The sequence below is a fragment of the Antechinus flavipes genome, chromosome 6 (genome assembly GCF_016432865.1).
Source record: "Antechinus flavipes isolate AdamAnt ecotype Samford, QLD, Australia chromosome 6, AdamAnt_v2, whole genome shotgun sequence".
Classification (NCBI taxonomy): Eukaryota; Metazoa; Chordata; class Mammalia; order Dasyuromorphia; family Dasyuridae; genus Antechinus; species Antechinus flavipes.
In genome coordinates this window covers 260,691,753-260,709,314 of record NC_067403.1, presented here as the reverse complement: position 1 = coordinate 260,709,314, position 17,562 = coordinate 260,691,753, and the positions used below count along the sequence as shown (strand labels likewise).

Sequence of the window (17,562 nt, the reverse complement as noted above, 5' to 3'; positions counted from 1 at the left end):
CCTGGCCCAGCGCGGCGCCCAGTGCACCCCCAGCCCCGCCCCGCCCCAGCCCGGCCCCCGGAGTCTACTCTAGGCCGGGCGCCATCCCCGGGCCGTTCCACCCGGAGATCCGGGGCTCCAGATCCCGGAGCTGCCTCCGCCCCCCAACCCTCCGGCGTCCCCAGCCCGGGAGTCTTCCCGGCGAGACAGAATTCCGGCTGGGCTTTCCGGGCGACCTGAACCGCTTTTTGGCTCCAGCCGGCCAGCCCCTCCCCTCCAAATGTTAATTAAACCAAGTCCCGAACCAGGTTTCCCCTTCCCCTCCAGGTGTGACCCACGTGACTTCAGGGGTGCGCTGTCACGTGTCGGGGCGGCTGAAATCTGCGGGTTTGAAGTCCATTTAAATCCCCAGGTAACTGGGGGGGGAGGGGAGGGGAGGGGGATTGAACATTTCCATATCCTTGCCTTAATACTAAATTTCAAAGCATTTCTTTAACCGCAGCCAGACTTGGGGAAGACAAATTTCCAGCCCTCAGGGAGCATTTGCTTTTGAAAGGCTGAGACGCCGAGCTCGTACGTGGGCGCACCCAAGGTCCACCCCCAGCCCCGACACCAGCGGAGGAGGAGGGACGACATTCCCGGGATCGAGAGAAAGGGCCAGGCGGGGAATTCCGGAGGAATTGGAGGATAAAATATAGAGCTGGGAAAATAGGAAGCGACTCAAAAGCCAAACGAAGCCGTTTTATTCGGTCCTATTGGCGAGCGGGAGCCACGGAGACCCTGTAGCCACGCTACAGAAAGGGGGATTCAGGCTCGCCGCCAGTCCCCGGAGGAGGCCCGACCAGCCAGGGAAACACCTCCTTTGAGCCGGGGTCCCGCCCCTGCTCCTGCTGCTGAGTGGCCAGGTTGGCTGCTCCCCAGTGGGCTCGAGATGGCTTGAGACCTCTGCACCAATACCAGCGTGCCGAGCGCTCTGACAGGGGCATCCGCGGCAGCCCATTGGCCGCCTCCGTGGGACGCGTCGCCTCGGGGGGCGGTCCTAAGCGGTTACGCTACTCGGACTCCGGACAGCTTCCCTTGGAAGCGTAAGTGGGTGTTCGGATCCCAGGGAGAGCGGAGGAGGTAAGAAATTTAGCGGGAGCCGGGCCGGGGACTTTGGGGATGGAGGCCAAGCTAGCGAGCTGGCTCGTTGGGGGGGCTCGCCTGGGGGATTCTGGGACGCTTCAGACCAGCAGCATCTCTGGCTTGAAGAGAACCGGCGCAGGCTCGGGGATGGAGGGGTGGGACGTGGTCCCTTGCAGGTGCATCCCCAGCGCTTAGGCCGGCGCCCCTTAAATGCCGGCTGAGACGCGCCCGCTACTTGTCGCCAGCGTTTCGGAGTCCTCAGAGGTCGGCTCCCTCCCTGATTAGGGGACCCTGGCTACGCAGGTAGGAGGGGAGCGTCCCGAGAGCCCGCCGAGGGAGAAGGCTGCGATGCTTTCCAAAAGGACCCAGCCGGCTTGCCGCGCTTGGATTCCGTTTTCGAGAGGTTTCGCATTTACCTCTTAAACCTGGGATATAAAAGGGAGTTCAGAACGTAAGGCAGCGCAAGAGAAAGCCTGGGCTGAAAGTCACGTCGTTCCTTCTCCAATTCCCCCTCGGAACCACCATCTTGTCATGCAATCCACGCGCCCGTGCATCCACTCCCTCATGGCCCACTAGAGAACCGATTGAAATGATATAAATGAAATTGAAAAAAAATGGCCCCCGACACAGACTGAAATGAAAGATCGAGAGAAGTTGCAGGTCTGTTTTGCTTTCCTAAATTACCTCCGAGCTCACCAGAGGGGGCCCGACTTTCCCCCTCCTCCCTCCAAAGCCCGAGCCTTTCAGCCCATTTAAGTGTCCTGTTGGCCAGACCACTTGCAAAGACAAACGATATTATTTAATTATAAAAAAGAGACAAAAAAATATATATATTTCTGAATGTGCTAGCCGTGGACTCTCTGTTGGGTAAATAAACTCGGAATTAGCCTAATGTGATTTCCAGGAAAACAGCTTAAAAGGGAGACCTTTGTAGGAAGTGGTTTTTTTTAAGTTTTCTATGGGCTCCAACCCCTGCCATCAGGTGGCATTAAAGCTTTCAGCTCCTCGATTTAGAGCAGTTAGTTGTGGACAGTAGCGGAGGCTTGTTCTTTCTCTGCTCAGACTTGGGCTTGTGCCCACTTCCAGGGACAGGACGTCCCTTTCTCATTTGGGTGACCCCCCCACCCCACCCCCAGGAAGTAGTTCTTCATTAGCATCCTAAGGCCCAGGATCTAGATCAGGATCTATAAACAGGGAAGGTAAAGGGAATTGTGGAGGCTTCCAATGACAGATATTACTGAAAGGCATATTTGAACCCAGACTGGTTCCATTCAGTTTAGCCTGAGTTCAAATCCAGCCTGATAATTAATACCTAAATGTTTGGCCCCTCCTGCTCTTCCCACTTTTTTTCCCAGGGTCACTCTGAGGTTCAGATGAGAACTTCAGAAACTTTGAAATGCTCTGTAAATGTTTATTTTTAGTATTCCCATCTCAGGGCTCTGCTGTGAAGGGGATTCTGCAGGCCCAAGGCCAAGCCTATCTTTGAGAAAGGAGCGCTCTAAATCCAATTTTTCAAACTGGGACAATGTAGAAGTAGATATGGATCATTTCCTTTGTAATCCTACATTTTTTGTGCTTTTAAAAACATGATTCTGACCAGGGATCCAGAGGCTTGACCAACCCTAAATGTTCCAAAGCAGTGTAAGGACTGTTCTAAGACCAAGGTGACTGAACTGCATCTGGGGGTGTTTATTTAGTTCTTTTTTTTACCCTCCCCCTCACTGTAAAAAGCTGCTTGGGAGAGAAGATAGTCCCTTCCCTGCTGGCTTGATGTTGGCTGAAATGAACCCCTAAGTGAGGAAATGAGGGAACCTAAAAATTATCGGATCTGAAACTGAGTGGATGGCTGACTAAGTTACAGTATATAAATGTATATTGTTCTATAAGAAACAATCAGCAGGATGATTTGAGAGAGACTTGGAGAGACTTACATGAACTGATGCTGAGTGAAACGAGCAGAACCAAGAGAACATTGTACACAGCAACAACAAGATTATTCAGTGATCAGCGGCTCTTTTCAACAATGAGCTGAATCAGGCTAGTTCTAATGTCTTGTGATAGAGAGAGCCATCAGCAGAGAGAGAACTGGAGATTGGATCAAAGCTTAGTATTTTCCTTTTTTTGTTATTGTTTGCTTTTTGTTTTCTTTCTCGTTTTTCCCCCTTTTGAGCTGATTTTTTTCTTGTACAGCATAATAATGGTGGAAATCTGTATAGAAGAATTGTACATGTTTACATTGGATCACTTGCCATCTAGGGGAGGGGTGGGAAGAAGGCAGGGAGTAAAAAAAAAAATTGGAGCACAGGGTTTTGCAAGGATGAATGTTGAAAACGGCATATATTTTGAAAATAAAGGGGCAGCTAGGTGGGGCAGTGGATAGAGTACTAGCCCTGAAGTCAGGAAGACCTGAGTTCAAATGTTGTCTCAAACACTTAACACTTCCTAGCTGTGTAACCCTGGGCAAGTCACTTAACCCAAGGCCTCAGAAAAAAGAAAGAAAGAAAAGAAATCACTTTGTCTGGCCCCTTCCTTCTATAGTTGAGGAAACAGGCCCAGGGAGGGGAGAGGAGAGGCTAAAGGCAGCTGGTTTCTTGTAAATCTCTTGAGAAATAGGATCAGTCTTATATCTTTTATAAAAAATGGGGCCAAATATTCCAGATCAGATTCATTCTCCTTAGGTCTTCCAGGCAATAAAAGTCTAGAAGCATTTCAATTTAAAAATTATTTATTTTCCTCATTATGGCAACACTGACTTAAGGTATCATGGTTTTAGAGTATTTTGTTTTATTGCATTCTCTTCATTTTCAAATGTATTCCTACCCATCTCCTTTCCCCACGTCCTTCTAGAAAACTATGGCTTTTCTTGTCTAAGGAGAACAAAACCCAAGAGAGGAGAAAAGAGAGGCAGGTGAAATAGGTAATAAATCACCTTCCCACATGGTTTTCAAGAGGCCACAGCCATAGCCTCCACATTTCAAGGGCGAGGGAGAGCATGGAAAATTTATTTCTCCAGCAAAGTCTTTCTTGGTCATTATAAATTGACACACCATTCATTTTGGGGGTTGTTTTTCCATTTGTCTTGTTACATCAAGACTGTGTATCATTTTCCTGATTGTGTTTATTTTGTTCAGTCCGTCAGCAAGCATTTAGTAAGCCTTCATGCTGAGTTATGGGCACACAAAAAAGCAGAAGACAGTTTGCTTTTTAGGAGCTGATTGTCTAAGAACAGAGAGGTCAAGCCACCAAGGAGGTAGACACTAGCTAGTAGAGAGGAGATGGAAGGTCCTGTGATGGGGGAGAGACTCGGAGCAGAGGGATCTGGGAAAGGCAGGAAGATTCCGCAATCAATAAAATGGTCGTTAGTGATTTAGGGTCTTGGTGCTCTCTTGACTTTATCCCTGTCATAGGAATGAAAGATATAGCTATCCCCTAAATAGGAGCATTTTCATTCTCAGTGTTTGATGGTACACATTTGCTGGGTTTTCAAAGTTGATTACAATTCAATTATTACTGAATTTGGGCCGTGCTAGTGTGGGGATGTGGACAGTGATTCGCAGGTGTCCTCCAAAAGAATTCAGGACTCTGGCCATCTCCATATCAAGTAATGACTGAGATTTATATACTCAGTGGGTGGGCCAAGTTCCTCAAAGGAGGCAGCAGCCCGGCAAAACAAGACGAGAATTTTTACAGATTAAATGGCACCGATTACACCGCAAGATATGTGAAATGTCAAGTTATAGGAGGAGTTTGCTAACATGACAAAAGCCTAAAACCTTGGCGGAAGTGCAGAGGTAGTCACCCAGAATGCTTACAGAAAAGCCCACCTGGGGGGTATTACTGTGTGGTTACGGTGTTCTAACTAGCCTAGATTCATTCAAGGACGGCAAAGAAGAGGAACCGGATTACATTGGGGAAAGTCCCTCGTGTGGTTTTCGGTCTGACATCCTTTTCTCCATGGTGGATTTTTGTATTATGTTTAAACCAGTTGGTATGGTTACAGAACGTGTTGCTCATCAGCGAATGAGAATGGAAGTTACCATAAAGATTCCATCATTAATTTGAAATTTTTTCCCCCTGACTTCTCACCTTGAAATTGAATTTTATAAAGCTCTATTCACACTTTATTCATTGAGAATTTTAATTTCATTTTAATTAATTAAAATTCAATGAGAATTTTAAAATAACTACTTATTTAGACTTCTTTTTCTGTGAAAAGAAGCAGGTTGGACTAGCTCTAAAGCTGGAATCCGTGGTGGAGTCCCAAACTGATGAATAGCAGAGATTTTAGAGGCAGCTGGCTTGGCCAGAGGTATCTGCTGACTGTAAAACTTGTTCCCCTCTCCACCTCAGGAGCTGAGTCATTTGGCTCCTGGTACCTATCATTGGCCCAATCTTGGGAATCTTGGCAGGGGAAGTGTTCTTGTAGAGCAAGACTTCTGCTTCTCCCGCCTCTGGCTCTGAAGATAGTTGTTCGGTGTCTATAAGGATTCTGTTCAGTCAAGAGGTCAAGATATTTCAGGTGATAAAAAAGCCTGTTAGCCCTGAACTAATATGGAGGAAAGGGCCGATGGCTATTTCCAGTGCTTCTCCTTAAGTATCTTCCCTTCCCTCCATCCGGACACAGTCTCCTTTGTAAGGTGGGGGAGCCATCTCCAGAAGGCCCCTGTTAACGAGGTACTTGTGTGTCCTGGTAAGAGAAAACCTTAACCCTTACTGACCATCTGTCTGATCGTTGGCTCTCAGCCTGGGACAGAGTAGAGAGAGGTTTTGATGTTGATGGTTAGGAAAACTAGCTGGGGTTCACTAGGCCCCGCAGGCCTGAATGAGGGGTGCCAGTTGTCGGTCTTGGGACCAGCTACCATTCTCCATTGTCATCCCCTCACAGCTTCTGCAGATTTAGAGCTGGAGGGACCTGGGGGCCATTCAATCTAGCCCCTTCTTAGAGCAAGAGAAGCTGGTTGGTGACATCTGAAGTGAGATTTTAGCTCAGGCCTTGCCCGCTCCAGAGCCCCACAAATAAGCCCCACGTGGACATGGAAAAGGGCTAGAGGAAAGAGGCTGCCAGAAGCACCACAAACGCGATCGCAGCCTGAGAGCAGCGAGTCAACCATCGGCTCTCCTGCTGCCAGCAGGTGACCTTCGTTTCCTTGTCCAAGGCTATGACACTGACTGCACTCTCTTAGACCCAGCTAACAAGGAAACAACATGCAGATAACCGAATAATCCATGCCATAAAAGGCAGATAAGCACTGAGTGAAGGCAGGAGGGTTCAGGGAGAACCTGGAGAAGGTGGAATGTTAGCTGAGCCCTCTGTACTTCAGACAGTTTTGTTGCACTAAAATAATTAAACATGCTTCTTCTAACATTTTCTTTTTGATAAGTGTGGGCCTGGTCCCCTATGACCTTGGGCTTCTCTGATGCACCATTTTTTACACATATATATATATGTATATATACACATACATATTTATACAGTTATCTTGCTGCACAAGAAAAATCAGAGCAAGAAGGAAGAAAAAGAAAAACTGAGAAAGGAAACAAAATGCAAGCAAATAACAACAGAGAGAGTGAGAGTGCTATGTTATGGTCCACACCCAGTTCCCATGGTTCTCTCTGGGTGTAGGTAGCTCTCTTCTTCACTGAACAAATGGCAATGGTTTGAATCATCCCATTGTTGCAAAGAGCCGCGTCCATCAGAACTGATCGTCCCATAGTCTTTTTGTATAATGATCTCCTGGTTCTGTTCATTTCACTCAGCTTCTGATGCACCATCTAGCATCAGAAAACTTTAACAAGATCGCATCCATCTTAAAATTAGATTTCCCTCTTTGGTTTCTTGTCCATGTTGAAAGTAAAAGAAGATAAAGCAATTCAGAGAGTCAGGACCTGAGGAGAGATTCTGATCCCAGAGAGATGGGGGGGGGGGGGGGGAAAGGGGAGAAGGGAGAGGGGAGAACATTCCAGGAATGGGAAAGCCTTGGGCAAGGAAGAGCTAGAAGGTCATTCAAAAGACAGCCATGACTTTACACAGCACTGACCGGTCCTTCAGGTTGGATCCAGTTAGTTTGTCAGTCGCCTGCTGTCCAAGCTTAAAATCCCATTGTGATGATTGATGATTTTGCACAATCCTTTTTATACTTTAGGTCCTTAATGAATGCTTGTTGATTGATTGACTGAACTATTCCTCCGATTCTATTCATCACCTTCTGTCACACTGATTTGTAAAGAATAGATTGAGTAGTTTGTTTGTTTTTTTTTTAAACAAATAATTAAACTGAGGATGACTCACTCTTGATCAACTAGTGTCAGAATGTCTGGAACATAGTAGGTCCTTAATATATGTTTGCCGATTATAATTTGACCATTGTTGCGCCCAAGAGGTAATAGTTCCTCTTTCTCTTCAGGGTCCAATGGCACCGAGTTCCCCAGCCAGCTCTCCCAAGCAGAGGGACCCCAAGAAGTTTCCAAATGGCAACAGCACAGCTCAAGGGGAATGGGGCCGAGCCTGGTAAGATTCTCCTTCCAGCCCCCTGGCCTGTGGGCTTGGGAGCGAGGCCCCCCCAGCCCTGCCTCAAAAGGCCTCCTTTTCCAAAAGAGTGAATCAGGGCCAAATTCGCAGAGTAAGCTTTAGCCCACTTAGGAAGGTGTCTCCTTACGCTTGTACAGACTTGAAAGAGCAGAGACGGCAACGGGAGTTTGTCCTCTCTGCATTAACTAGGTCAGTTTTGAGCTAGCCGCACCTTCTGCCCTTCCCCTTTCTTCGGATTTAATGGCAAGCTCTCACTTTTTAGTTCTGTTGATCCCTCTGGGGGCTTAAATCACCACCTTCTCCAGATTTATCCTCCTTCCTCTTCTCCCTGGTCTCAGAGGGACCGAACCCAGAATTTTACTGCTCTGGGGAATTCCCCGCAAGAAAAACTCAGCTCTCTGCAGCATGGGAAGGTTAAGTAACTTGGCACGCCAGCCCAGAAGTCTCAGCGGCTTTGCCTTTGGCTCTGCGGTCTTTCCTGCCTTGTGCAACAAGGACTTTAAGCCAAGGGAACACAGTCAGGCCAAACGACCAGTTCACCAACCACGAGTATACTCTCACCCATACACATACATGGTTGGTGAACTGGCTGGTATACAATATACCCTCTTGGGAATGGACTGTTCCCCTTCATTCTAACTCACTGCTTGTTAAAGTGAGTAAATTCCAGCCTCGGTTTCCCTTGGAGAGGCTGTTTGGTGGGTCCAGGATTACGCACAGGGCTTATGCTTCGGCTTCACCTCGGCCTTTTTCATCTCTTCATTGTGCGGCCACTGCGGCATCTTAACTACTGAGTGTCGCGCCTTAGATGCTGATTCATTTTAATCTAGTTCAGGATCAGGAAATGGCGGAGTCAGTTGCTAATGTTTATGAAGCACCTACTGTGTGCCATTTTGCTTATATTAAAACCGGCCCTCGAGGAGTTCCCAGGCTAACCAGCAAGCTCAGCCACGGGGGCTCGAATTCAGCCCTAACCATTGCTGGATATCTCGGCGTCCTCAGAAAATGCCTCGAGAGGGTCCGGAAGGCTTTGTGTCCGGCGCAGGACAGGGGTCAGATACAGAGCCAGAGCAGGCACTTTGGTGGGTTCGGTTCTCCGGGCCCTGCCCTCCTAGCCTCGGGTCTCCCCTCGCCCGAAGGGATCTCCAGGACAGCTCTCGGACCCCAGCCCAGCTGCGGACTCTCCATCACGGGCCATGCTCAGAGAACGACGGGTTTGCCAGAGGGAAGGGGTCCTGATGGCCCCTGGCCACACCCCGCTGACCCTCTGCCGCTTCCTCTCCCAGGGAGGTGGACTGGTTCTCCTTGGCGAGCGTCATCTTCCTGCTGCTGTTCGCCCCCCTCATTGTTTACTACTTCATCATGTCCTGCGACCAGTACAGCTGCTCGCTCACGGCGCCCATGCTGGAGGTAGTGACGGGCAGGTCCAGCCTCTCGGAGATCTGGGCCCGGACGCCGGGGGTGACGGCCAGAGCGGCGCAGATCTACGTCGTCTGGGTCACTTTTCAGGTCCGCCTTCCCGCCATCAAGTCCCCTTACGGTGAACTGGGGAGAGGCCCCCGATGCCTCTGGGTGGGCGGCCAAGATGAGGAGCCCGGAGTTCCCTGAGTCCCGGTACGGGAATCTCTGCTCGTGGCCCCTTTAGTGGGAGGAAAGGCTGGAGCTGGAAGTGGTCCGGGGGGGCTCACAGGCCCGGAGCCTCCCAGCCAGTGATGTTCTTCCCAAATGTCTTCTTTTAGGTGGTTTTATACATGATGGTTCCTGATTTTTGCCACAAATTTTTGCCCTTCTACGTGGGAGGCGTTCAGGAAGGGGCCGTCACCCCTGCAGGTAACGATTGTCCGGTGGGCCGGGAGGTGGCCGGGTCCCCGCCTCCTCAGCCCCCCTTTGCTGCCTCTCCTATCCGCAGCGACCCGCTCACCTGGAGGGAGCCCGGGGCAGTGCCCGCTTTATAGAAAGCGACCGCACGTAGGGAGCTGCCCAGGCTCTCGGCTTTGTGGCCACTCCAGGGGCTCGAAAGGTCAGGCCTAGGAAGGAGCCGCGGGAAGCCCCCCCCCCCGCCAGAAGTGGGGGAAACCATTGCCCCCCACCGTTGTTTCTCCCTGGCTGCACGGCCCCCTTCACGCTCCCGCCCCGCCTTGTTCCCTCGCAGGAACTGTGAACAAGTATGAGATCAATGGTCTCCAGGCCTGGATCATCACCCACCTGCTGTGGTTTGCAAATGCTCAGTTTTTCCACTGGTTCTCGCCCACGATCATCTTCGACAACTGGATCCCGCTCCTGTGGTGCGCCAACATTCTGGGCTACGCCGTGTCCACCTTCGCCATCGTCAAAGGCTACTTCTTCCCCACCAATGCCCGCGACTGGTACGTTCCGCGTCCCGGGCGAAAGCCGGCACTGACCCACGGGCCTCTGGTCCCTCCTGGGGAGGAGGGGAAGGGGGGGAAGGCTTGGGGGAGACTCGGCAGCTGGAACCCCAGAAACCCAGTATGCCTGTGTTAGTTCTATGGGCCTTTAACCCTTACGCTGTGACTCTACTATGGCCTGAAGATGTGAAAAGTCCTCTCTTTTCCTGCCTTAGTAAGCAGAGTAGCTTGTGAAGGCTTCTCAGGGTCCCTCCCCCCTAAACTGTCGCTGGGATCACTAGGGAGGCTCATAGATGTAGACAGTCAAGGGGCGGGTCCTGATCCTCCTCCCCCAAAAAAATGGAGTTTGGAGTTCAAGGATCCACCTTCTCCTCTTCACTCTCTGTGAGGTGCTGGGATCATTCTGAACCAGTCTGCACATTTATTAAGCACTTACTGTATGCCCTGCAGAACATTCTGTGAAAAGGGTCTGAGGGCGGTGGGATTCCCGAAGTCGCCACTTCATCCCAAAGTCTGTGCAGGCAGAACATTTGAAGGAAAGATTCCTGGTTTTTAGGTCCTAACTGAAGCTGTTCTACGTTCCCTCATTTCAAACTTTCTCCTGGTGAGGCTCTCAGCCCAGCCCCCGCCACAGGGGGTCGTGTCCCAGAAGGGCAGGCTCAGAAGACCCCAGAAGCCCCTCATCTTCCTTTCCTCTGAAACGCCCACATTGGCCGTCGGGAGCCTCCGGGGCAGAGTTCCTGCCGTCTCATTACTCCTGGCTGGCAGTTCCTCCAGGGGCAGAGCCCACGCCACGGGCTGGCACCAAGGCAGGCTTGTGCCGACAGGCCTCTTGGCCCCGGGCCCCGATTACCTTTGACGGCTGCTGTACAAGGCTCCCCGTCCCACACAGAACAGCTTTGGGCGCTGGTGCCCCTGCCGGGCGGTGCCCTGCGTTTCTCCGGTGAGGGAGGGGCCTGGCGGGCTTCCAGCCCTGCCCTTGCCCTGCGCTTGCCCTGCCCTTGCCCTGCGCTACCTCTCAGAGCACAGATGGCAGCCGCCGCACGCCCCCACTGCCAGAGGCCCCCGGGTCCCCTTCCCACACAGCTTCTGGGCCCGGAGGCAGGCCGGGGCTCGGACCGGGGCTCGGACCGGACTCTCACCGGACCCTCCGGGCCCTCTCCCGGGGTCCGGCTCACGGGCCCTTTCTCGCAGTAGGCGCCCAGTCATACAGCGACGGGCGTTCTGTGTGCGCTTGCTGCGTGCTGGCCAGCGGAGACCCGGGATAAATGGGAGCAGCCTGTCCCTCACCGAGTCCGCTCAGGCGGCCGCCAGGGAGAGGCAGAGACCAAGAGAGTGGGAGGGGAAAGCCGGGCCAGGGGGGAGGAGGGTGGGACGAGCGCCGGGGGGGGAGGGGGGGGGCGCGAGCGCCAGGGGGAACGCAAGTGCCGGGCCTGGGACCTAGACCTGACCAGCTTTCGTAAGTGGATGAGAGCGGGGCCAGGTCCTGGGGGTGCGGAGGAATCCGCGGCAGCCCCTGCCCCCAACCATCGCAAGGCTCTTAGGGTTTGCTGGGAGGCGAACGCCCGGGGCGCCGTGCTCGCGTGCCCACGTATGAGCGGCTTCCTGTGTAGCGTGAAGCGTGTTTCTGGGATGTGTATCATGTGCCCATAAATATGGGGGTGGATTCAAGGGAGAGACAGGACGCCAGCCCCTGGGAACCTGAAGAGCTTTGTCCGGACACTTGAGCTGGACTTTGAAGGACTTTGAGGGTTTCACAAAGCGGAGGAGGCGAGAGCGTCTCAGCCCCATGGAGGCGTCTGCAAGGGCCTGGAGGCAGGAATGGCCGCCAGACACTGGGGGGCTGGGGGAGGGAGCAGGCAGGAGGGCGCCGGAAGGAGGGCAGATGGCAGGAGGGCAGCCGGAAGGAGGGCGCCGGAAGGAGGGCCGATGGCAGGAGGGCGGCCGGAAGGAGGGCGCCGGAAGGAGGGCCGATGGCAGGAGGGCGGCCAGCGGGGCAGAGCGCCCTAAGGCTCACCAGGCACTTTGCCCTTAACAGGCCGTGAGCGCCCTTTACCAGTGGGGAAGCCGAGGCTCCTGTGCGGTGCGGGCCCGCGGCGTCGGGAGGCCTCCGGCCCTCGCTTCTGTTTCAGGGCCAGGGCCCGGCCGCCTCGTGCCCCCAGAGGGCGGCCCCCCCCCTCCCCCGTGGCCACGCCCCCCCTCACCTCCTGCCCCTTCTGCCCCTCAGCAAGTTCACAGGCAACTTCTTCTACAACTACATGATGGGCGTGGAGTTCAACCCGAGGATAGGGAAGTGGTTCGACTTCAAACTCTTCTTCAACGGCCGCCCGGGGATCGTCGCCTGGACGCTCATCAATTTGTCCTTCGCGGCCAAGCAGCAGGAGCTGCACGGCTCGGTGACCAACGCCATGGTCCTGGTCAACGTCCTGCAGGCGAGTGCCGAGGGCCCCGGGCGGGGGCGGGCTCAGCCCATTGGGGGTCCCGGGTCTCCCACGGGGGCCAAGGACCGTATGCCCAGGTGCCAGGCAGGGGCGAGAAACGGCCACGGGAGCTGGGAGATCACGGGTCGGGCCCGAGCACGGCCAGCCTGCCTGCGTCCTGCCCCCTGCCCTCCCCGGGCACAGCTGGGGTTGTGTCCTGCCCTCTGCCTCCTGGGGGTTCTCTGGGGACTCCGGGCAGCCGCCATGACCCCCGGCCCTGTCTTTCAGGCTCTCTACGTGGTGGACTTTTTCTGGAACGAAGCTTGGTACCTGAAGACCATCGACATCTGCCACGACCACTTCGGCTGGTACCTGGGCTGGGGGGACTGCGTCTGGCTGCCCTACCTCTACACCCTGCAGGTGAGGGTCCGGGCCTGGACGCCCGCAGTGCAGGCGGTGCTCCCTCAGTTCCACAAAGCCTCCAGGGGTCTGGGGGGAGGCTCAGGTTCTCAGCGGGGACTCCAGGGCGGTGCTCCCAGGGGTGCTCAGGCTCTCAGCGGGGACTCCAGGATGGTGCTCCCAGGGGTGCTCAGGCTCTCAGCGGGGACTCCAGGATGGTGCTCCCAGGGGAAGCTCAGACTCTCAGCGGGGACTCCAGGGTGGTGCTCCCAGGGGAAGCTCAGGCTCTCAGCGGGGACTCCAGGGTGGTGCTCCCAGGGGTGCTCAGGCTCTCAGCGGGGACTCCAGGATGGTGCTCCCAGGGGAAGCTCAGACTCTCAGCGGGGACTCCAGGGTGGTGCTCCCAGGGGAAGCTCAGGCTCACAGCGGGGACTCCAGGGCGGTGCTCCCTGGGGTGCTCAGGTTCTCAGCGGGGACTCCAGGGTGGTGCTCCCTGGGGTGCTCAGGTTCTCAGCGGGGACTCCAGGGCGGTGCTCCCTGGGGTGCTCAGGTTCTCAGCGGGGACTCCAGGGCGGTGCTCCCTGGGGTGCTCAGGTTCTCAGCGGGGACTCCAGGGCGGTGCTCCCAGGGGAAGCTCAGGCTCACAGCGGGGACTCCAGGGCGGTGCTCCCTGGGGTGCTCAGGTTCTCCGCGGGGACTCCAGGGCGGTGCTCCCAGGGGAAGCTCAGGCTCACAGCGGGGACTCCAGGGCGGTGCTCCCAGAGGAAGCTCAGGCTCTCAGCAGGGACTCCAGGATGGTGCTCCCTGGAGTGCTCAGGCTCTCAGTGGGGACTCCAGGGTGGTGCTCCCAGGGGTGCTCAGGCTCTCCGCGGGGACTCCAGGGTGGTGCTCCCAGGGGAAGCTCAGGCTCACAGCAGGGACTCCAGGGTGGTGCTCCCAGGGGTGCTCAGGCTCTCCGCGGGGACTCCAGGGTGGTGCTCCCAGGGGTGCTCAGGCTCTCCGCGGGGACTCCAGGGTGGTGCTCCCAGGGGAAGCTCAGGCTCACAGCAGGGACTCCAGGGTGGTGCTCCCAGGGGTGCTCAGGCTCTCAGCGGGGACTCCAGGGTGGTGCTCCCAGGGGTGCTCAGGCTCTCAGTGGGGTGCCCGGCCGGCTCCAGGGCGATCCTGTGCCGCTGGCCCCAGACCGTCCCCGGGCTGACGCCCCCCTCTTCCCCGCAGGGCCTGTACCTGGTCTATCACCCCGTGCAGCTCTCGGCGCCGCACGCGCTGGGCGTCCTGCTGCTGGGCCTGGGCGGCTACTACATCTTCCGGGCGGCCAACCAGCAGAAGGACCTCTTCCGCAAGACCAACGGCCACTGCACGGTGTGGGGCCGGAAGCCGCGCTACATCGAGTGCTCGTACACGTCGGCCGACGGGCGCCGGCACCGCAGCCGCCTCATGGTCTCGGGCTTCTGGGGCCTGGCGCGCCACTTCAACTACACGGGCGACCTCATGGGCAGCCTGGCCTACTGCCTGGCCTGCGGCTTCTCGCACCTGCTGCCCTACTTCTACATCATCTACATGTGCGTCCTGCTGGTGCACCGCTGCCTGCGCGACGAGGACCGCTGCTCCCGCAAGTACGGCCGCGACTGGGAGCGCTACACGGCGGCCGTGCCCAAGCGCCTGCTGCCCGGCCTCTTCTAGCGGGCGGGGGCTGAGGGGGGCCGCGGGGGCTGCAGGGGCTGCGGCCGGCTCGGGGCTCCCCACGGTGTTGGAGAAACTCTTTGTGGACACGAGAATCCTGAGTGGGAAGATGCTGCAGCGCCCCCTCGCTCCTGGGCCTTCCCGCCCGCACCCTTCCAGCCGCCGGGGGAGGCTCCCCCTCGGGGGGCTCGGGCTCGGCCTCCACGGCTGAATCTCGCACAACGTCCTGCGTCTGAACGTTAACTTCCTTTCCTCAGCAAATCCAAGGAGCTGTCTCCCCCTCCCCCATCTCTCAACTAGAACTTGAGACTTTAATCCGCACTGGGCCGAGGGGAAGGGCCGGGGGTCTGCAGGGGCTCACAGAGGCTGACCGCAGAGGTGACCCGGCCGGAGGGGCACAGGCGGGATGGCCAGGGACACGGCGGGAGGCGCTCCGGAGGCAGAGGTTCGGGCCGGGAGCAGCCGGGGGGCCGGAGTCAGGACTGTGGAGCACCTGGGAGCACGAGGTCCGACCAGCCTCCGTGGGCGGGGGGCTGACGATGCTGGGGTTGAGACTGAATTGGGGGAGGGGGCTGGGGTCATGGTCAGGTGAGGGCAGGGCTCCCCCAGAATTCCCGTGGCCGTATCAGAGAACGGTGTGTGTGGAAGGCCCCGGGTAGGTTAAGAGGGGTGAGAGGTGGGTTGGGCAGGGGAGGGAGTGAATGAGATGTGCATTTAAGAGATTAAGAGAGAGGTAAGGGCTGGACAGAGGGCCGTCTGCTTGGAGGCGGCTGGGAGAAGGGTCAGCGGATTCGGGTCAGAGCCATTGGACACCAGGGCCCCGAGGCCGGGATGATGGGGGGTCCGGGGCAGTCTCTGGCATGGACCGGCTGGACACTAGGGAGAGGGGTAAGCTCTCAGCAGGGCCGCTCTCTGAAGCTGGCTCCTGTAGGAGCCGCCCCTGCCTCATGGAGGGGCTTCCCACGCCAGCTGAGTGCTGGTGAAATCATAGGTATAGACTCCCCCAAAAAGTTCTCGCCCGCAGGGCCCTCAGCCACTGGGCATCTTGGGAGCAAAGCTGTCCGGAGGGGAAGCTCACCTGGCCAGGGGCTGCTCTTCATCCCCAAGGGCTCCTCCACCCACACATTTGTCAGCCCGTGGCGGGGGGAGCATCCCAGGCAAAATCAACCAGAGCCCCAGGGCTTGATGGCCTGGCCAAGATGCTGGAGGGGCTCCCCTCTGGGCAACCCCTGCCCTGTTTGCAGGTTTTGTCCCAGCACCAAGCACAGTGCCTTTGTATACAGTGGCATCCAATAAATGCTTGTTGCCAGCACTGATTCTTAGGAAGTGACCTCCCCTTTGCCACTTAGAGCCATTATTCCCGGTTCTGCTCCAAGTTCTTCCTCCTCTCCCCATGATTGTCTTCTCTGCCTCGGGCCTTCCCATCTTGAGCTGTAACGAGTGTGGAGCAGACGGGACTTTGTTCCGGGGCGCCAGCCTCCTGGGGGTCCGTTCCTTTCCTAGAGGGGGCTGCGCCAGAGTCTTCCTGCCCATCTGCCTGGGGGGGGGGGACCGTGCTGCCCCCCAGCCCTGGGCTTCTGTAAGCCACCGCCAGGGCCCTTTGATGCTGCCCGAGTTTCCTCCGAAGGTGCCTTTGAATCCTTCCTAGGGCCGAAACTCCTGGCGGCCGAGAATTTTCTAATCTTTGTACCCAGCCCTGGGCTCTGCACACAGCAGGTGCTCAATAAAGATTGTTGTGTGACAGCGGCGTCCCTGATGTATTAGCTCTCCCCTCCCCGCATTGGCTCCGCCACCAAATCGAGCCACTTCCAGAGACCGGACCGTCTCCTCCCTGCCCCTGACCCTGCCGTGGCTGCCACATTCCCAGCCTGGCATTCAAGGCCCTCTGCTATCGGGCACCACGTTGCGGGTCGCCCCGCCCGGCCTCTGGAGTGCGCCCCCTTGCCGAATGCCAGCTTCCTGAGGACAGGGCTCCCCCTTTTCTGACTGGGTCCCTGCTGCCCGGTGAGCCCTCCAAGGGCTTCTTCACGCGACCCTCTTAACAAGGTTTGGTGCCAGGGCCGGGGGAGGGGAGGAAGGGTGGGCAAACACGGGGAAGCCTTTTATCCCTCTTCATTCCACCCCCATCTTCCTCAGGGACTCAGCGCCTGCTCCATCACTCTCCCCACACCCTCAGGCCCAGCCAATGGCTCTGGGGCCAGAAGACAGCTGCGGGACCTGGGCTAGTCACACAACCTGTTTGCCTCAGTTTTCCCATTTATACAATGGGTTTAATATCAGTACCAACTTTGCAGGTGGTTGTGAGGATCAAATGAGAACATCTGTGAGATGCTAAGCAGAGAGAGGCGCATAGTAGGTGCTTAATAAATGCAGGCTGCTCCTTGACCCAAACTTGCAGGCTCCAGAGCTGCCCAGCTTGGGCCACACCAGCCTCTGTCCCCAAACTCGCCCTCGTCCTCGGCTGCCAGCACCGGCCAACGGCCCCTCCCCTTTGGGGCTGAGCGGCCCAGCTACTGCTGCAAGGTCCTCCGAGCCCGAGGACCCCCGGCCCTTTCCCTCCAGAGCCGAAGCCTTCTTCGTATGGCGTCACCCCCAGTGAGGGGGCCCTGAGCACCAGCCCCGGCTCACTCTCCATCGGCTTCCTCAGAGCTGGGCCCAGAAGGAATCCTCTTACAAAAGCCCATGTCTCCCCAGCTGCCCCCGAACCTTCAGCAGCTGGTGGTGCAGTGGGTGAGGCTGGGCCCGGAAAACCCAGCTCCCCCTGGGCTCTGCCCCTGTGCGACCCTGGCTAACCTTTCCGCTTCCCTCCGTTTCCTCAGCTGTAAAGTGCGGATAGTAACAGCACCTGTCTGGGGCGGCAGAGGGGGGAGAGATACAACGGTGATGGAAATTGGGAGTGATACCAGCAGTAGGTGCTGGTGCTGGTGCTGGTGATAGTAGTCAGTAATAAGTAGTAATAGTAGTAGTAGTAGTGATGGGGGGGGGGTAGTAGTGTAATGCTGGAGAAACTGAGGCAGGATAGAGAGCAGAGAGTAGTTAATAATTTATTAAATGGAGAGAT

The 17,562-nt window shown here is 56.2% G+C and overlaps 1 protein-coding gene across 2 annotated transcripts; it reads left to right on the top strand.

Moving 5' to 3' along the window:
* The first annotated feature begins 66 nt into the window (after positions 1 to 66).
* On the top strand, positions 67 to 16,244 carry DHCR7 (7-dehydrocholesterol reductase). 2 transcript variants are annotated; one of them, XM_051967225.1, is made up of 9 exons: positions 67 to 391; positions 482 to 1,101; positions 7,509 to 7,612; positions 8,920 to 9,142; positions 9,373 to 9,463; positions 9,786 to 9,999; positions 12,227 to 12,431; positions 12,708 to 12,839; positions 14,037 to 16,244. In XM_051967225.1, exons 3-9 carry the CDS (start codon positions 7,515 to 7,517, stop codon positions 14,499 to 14,501), a joined length of 1,428 nt encoding a protein of 475 aa, XP_051823185.1. In that variant the 5' UTR covers positions 67 to 391; positions 482 to 1,101; positions 7,509 to 7,514; the 3' UTR covers positions 14,502 to 16,244. The 2 variants fall into 2 exon arrangements, with proteins under 2 accessions (XP_051823185.1, XP_051823184.1); XM_051967224.1 differs by lacking the exons at positions 67 to 391; positions 482 to 1,101 and adding an exon at positions 1,389 to 1,764.
* Positions 16,245 to 17,562: the final 1,318 nt, after the last annotated feature.

Bases quoted from the DNA above. Each gene is read 5' to 3' on its own strand.
- DHCR7 (XM_051967224.1), top strand. From the start codon at position 1,741: ATGAAAGATCGAGAGAAGTTGCAG. The intron at 7,613-8,919 runs GTAAGATTCTCC...TTCCTCTCCCAG, and splicing joins GGGGAATGGGGCCGAGCCTG to GGAGGTGGACTGGTTCTCCT. The intron at 10,000-12,226 runs GTACGTTCCGCG...TCTGCCCCTCAG, and splicing joins CCCACCAATGCCCGCGACTG to CAAGTTCACAGGCAACTTCT.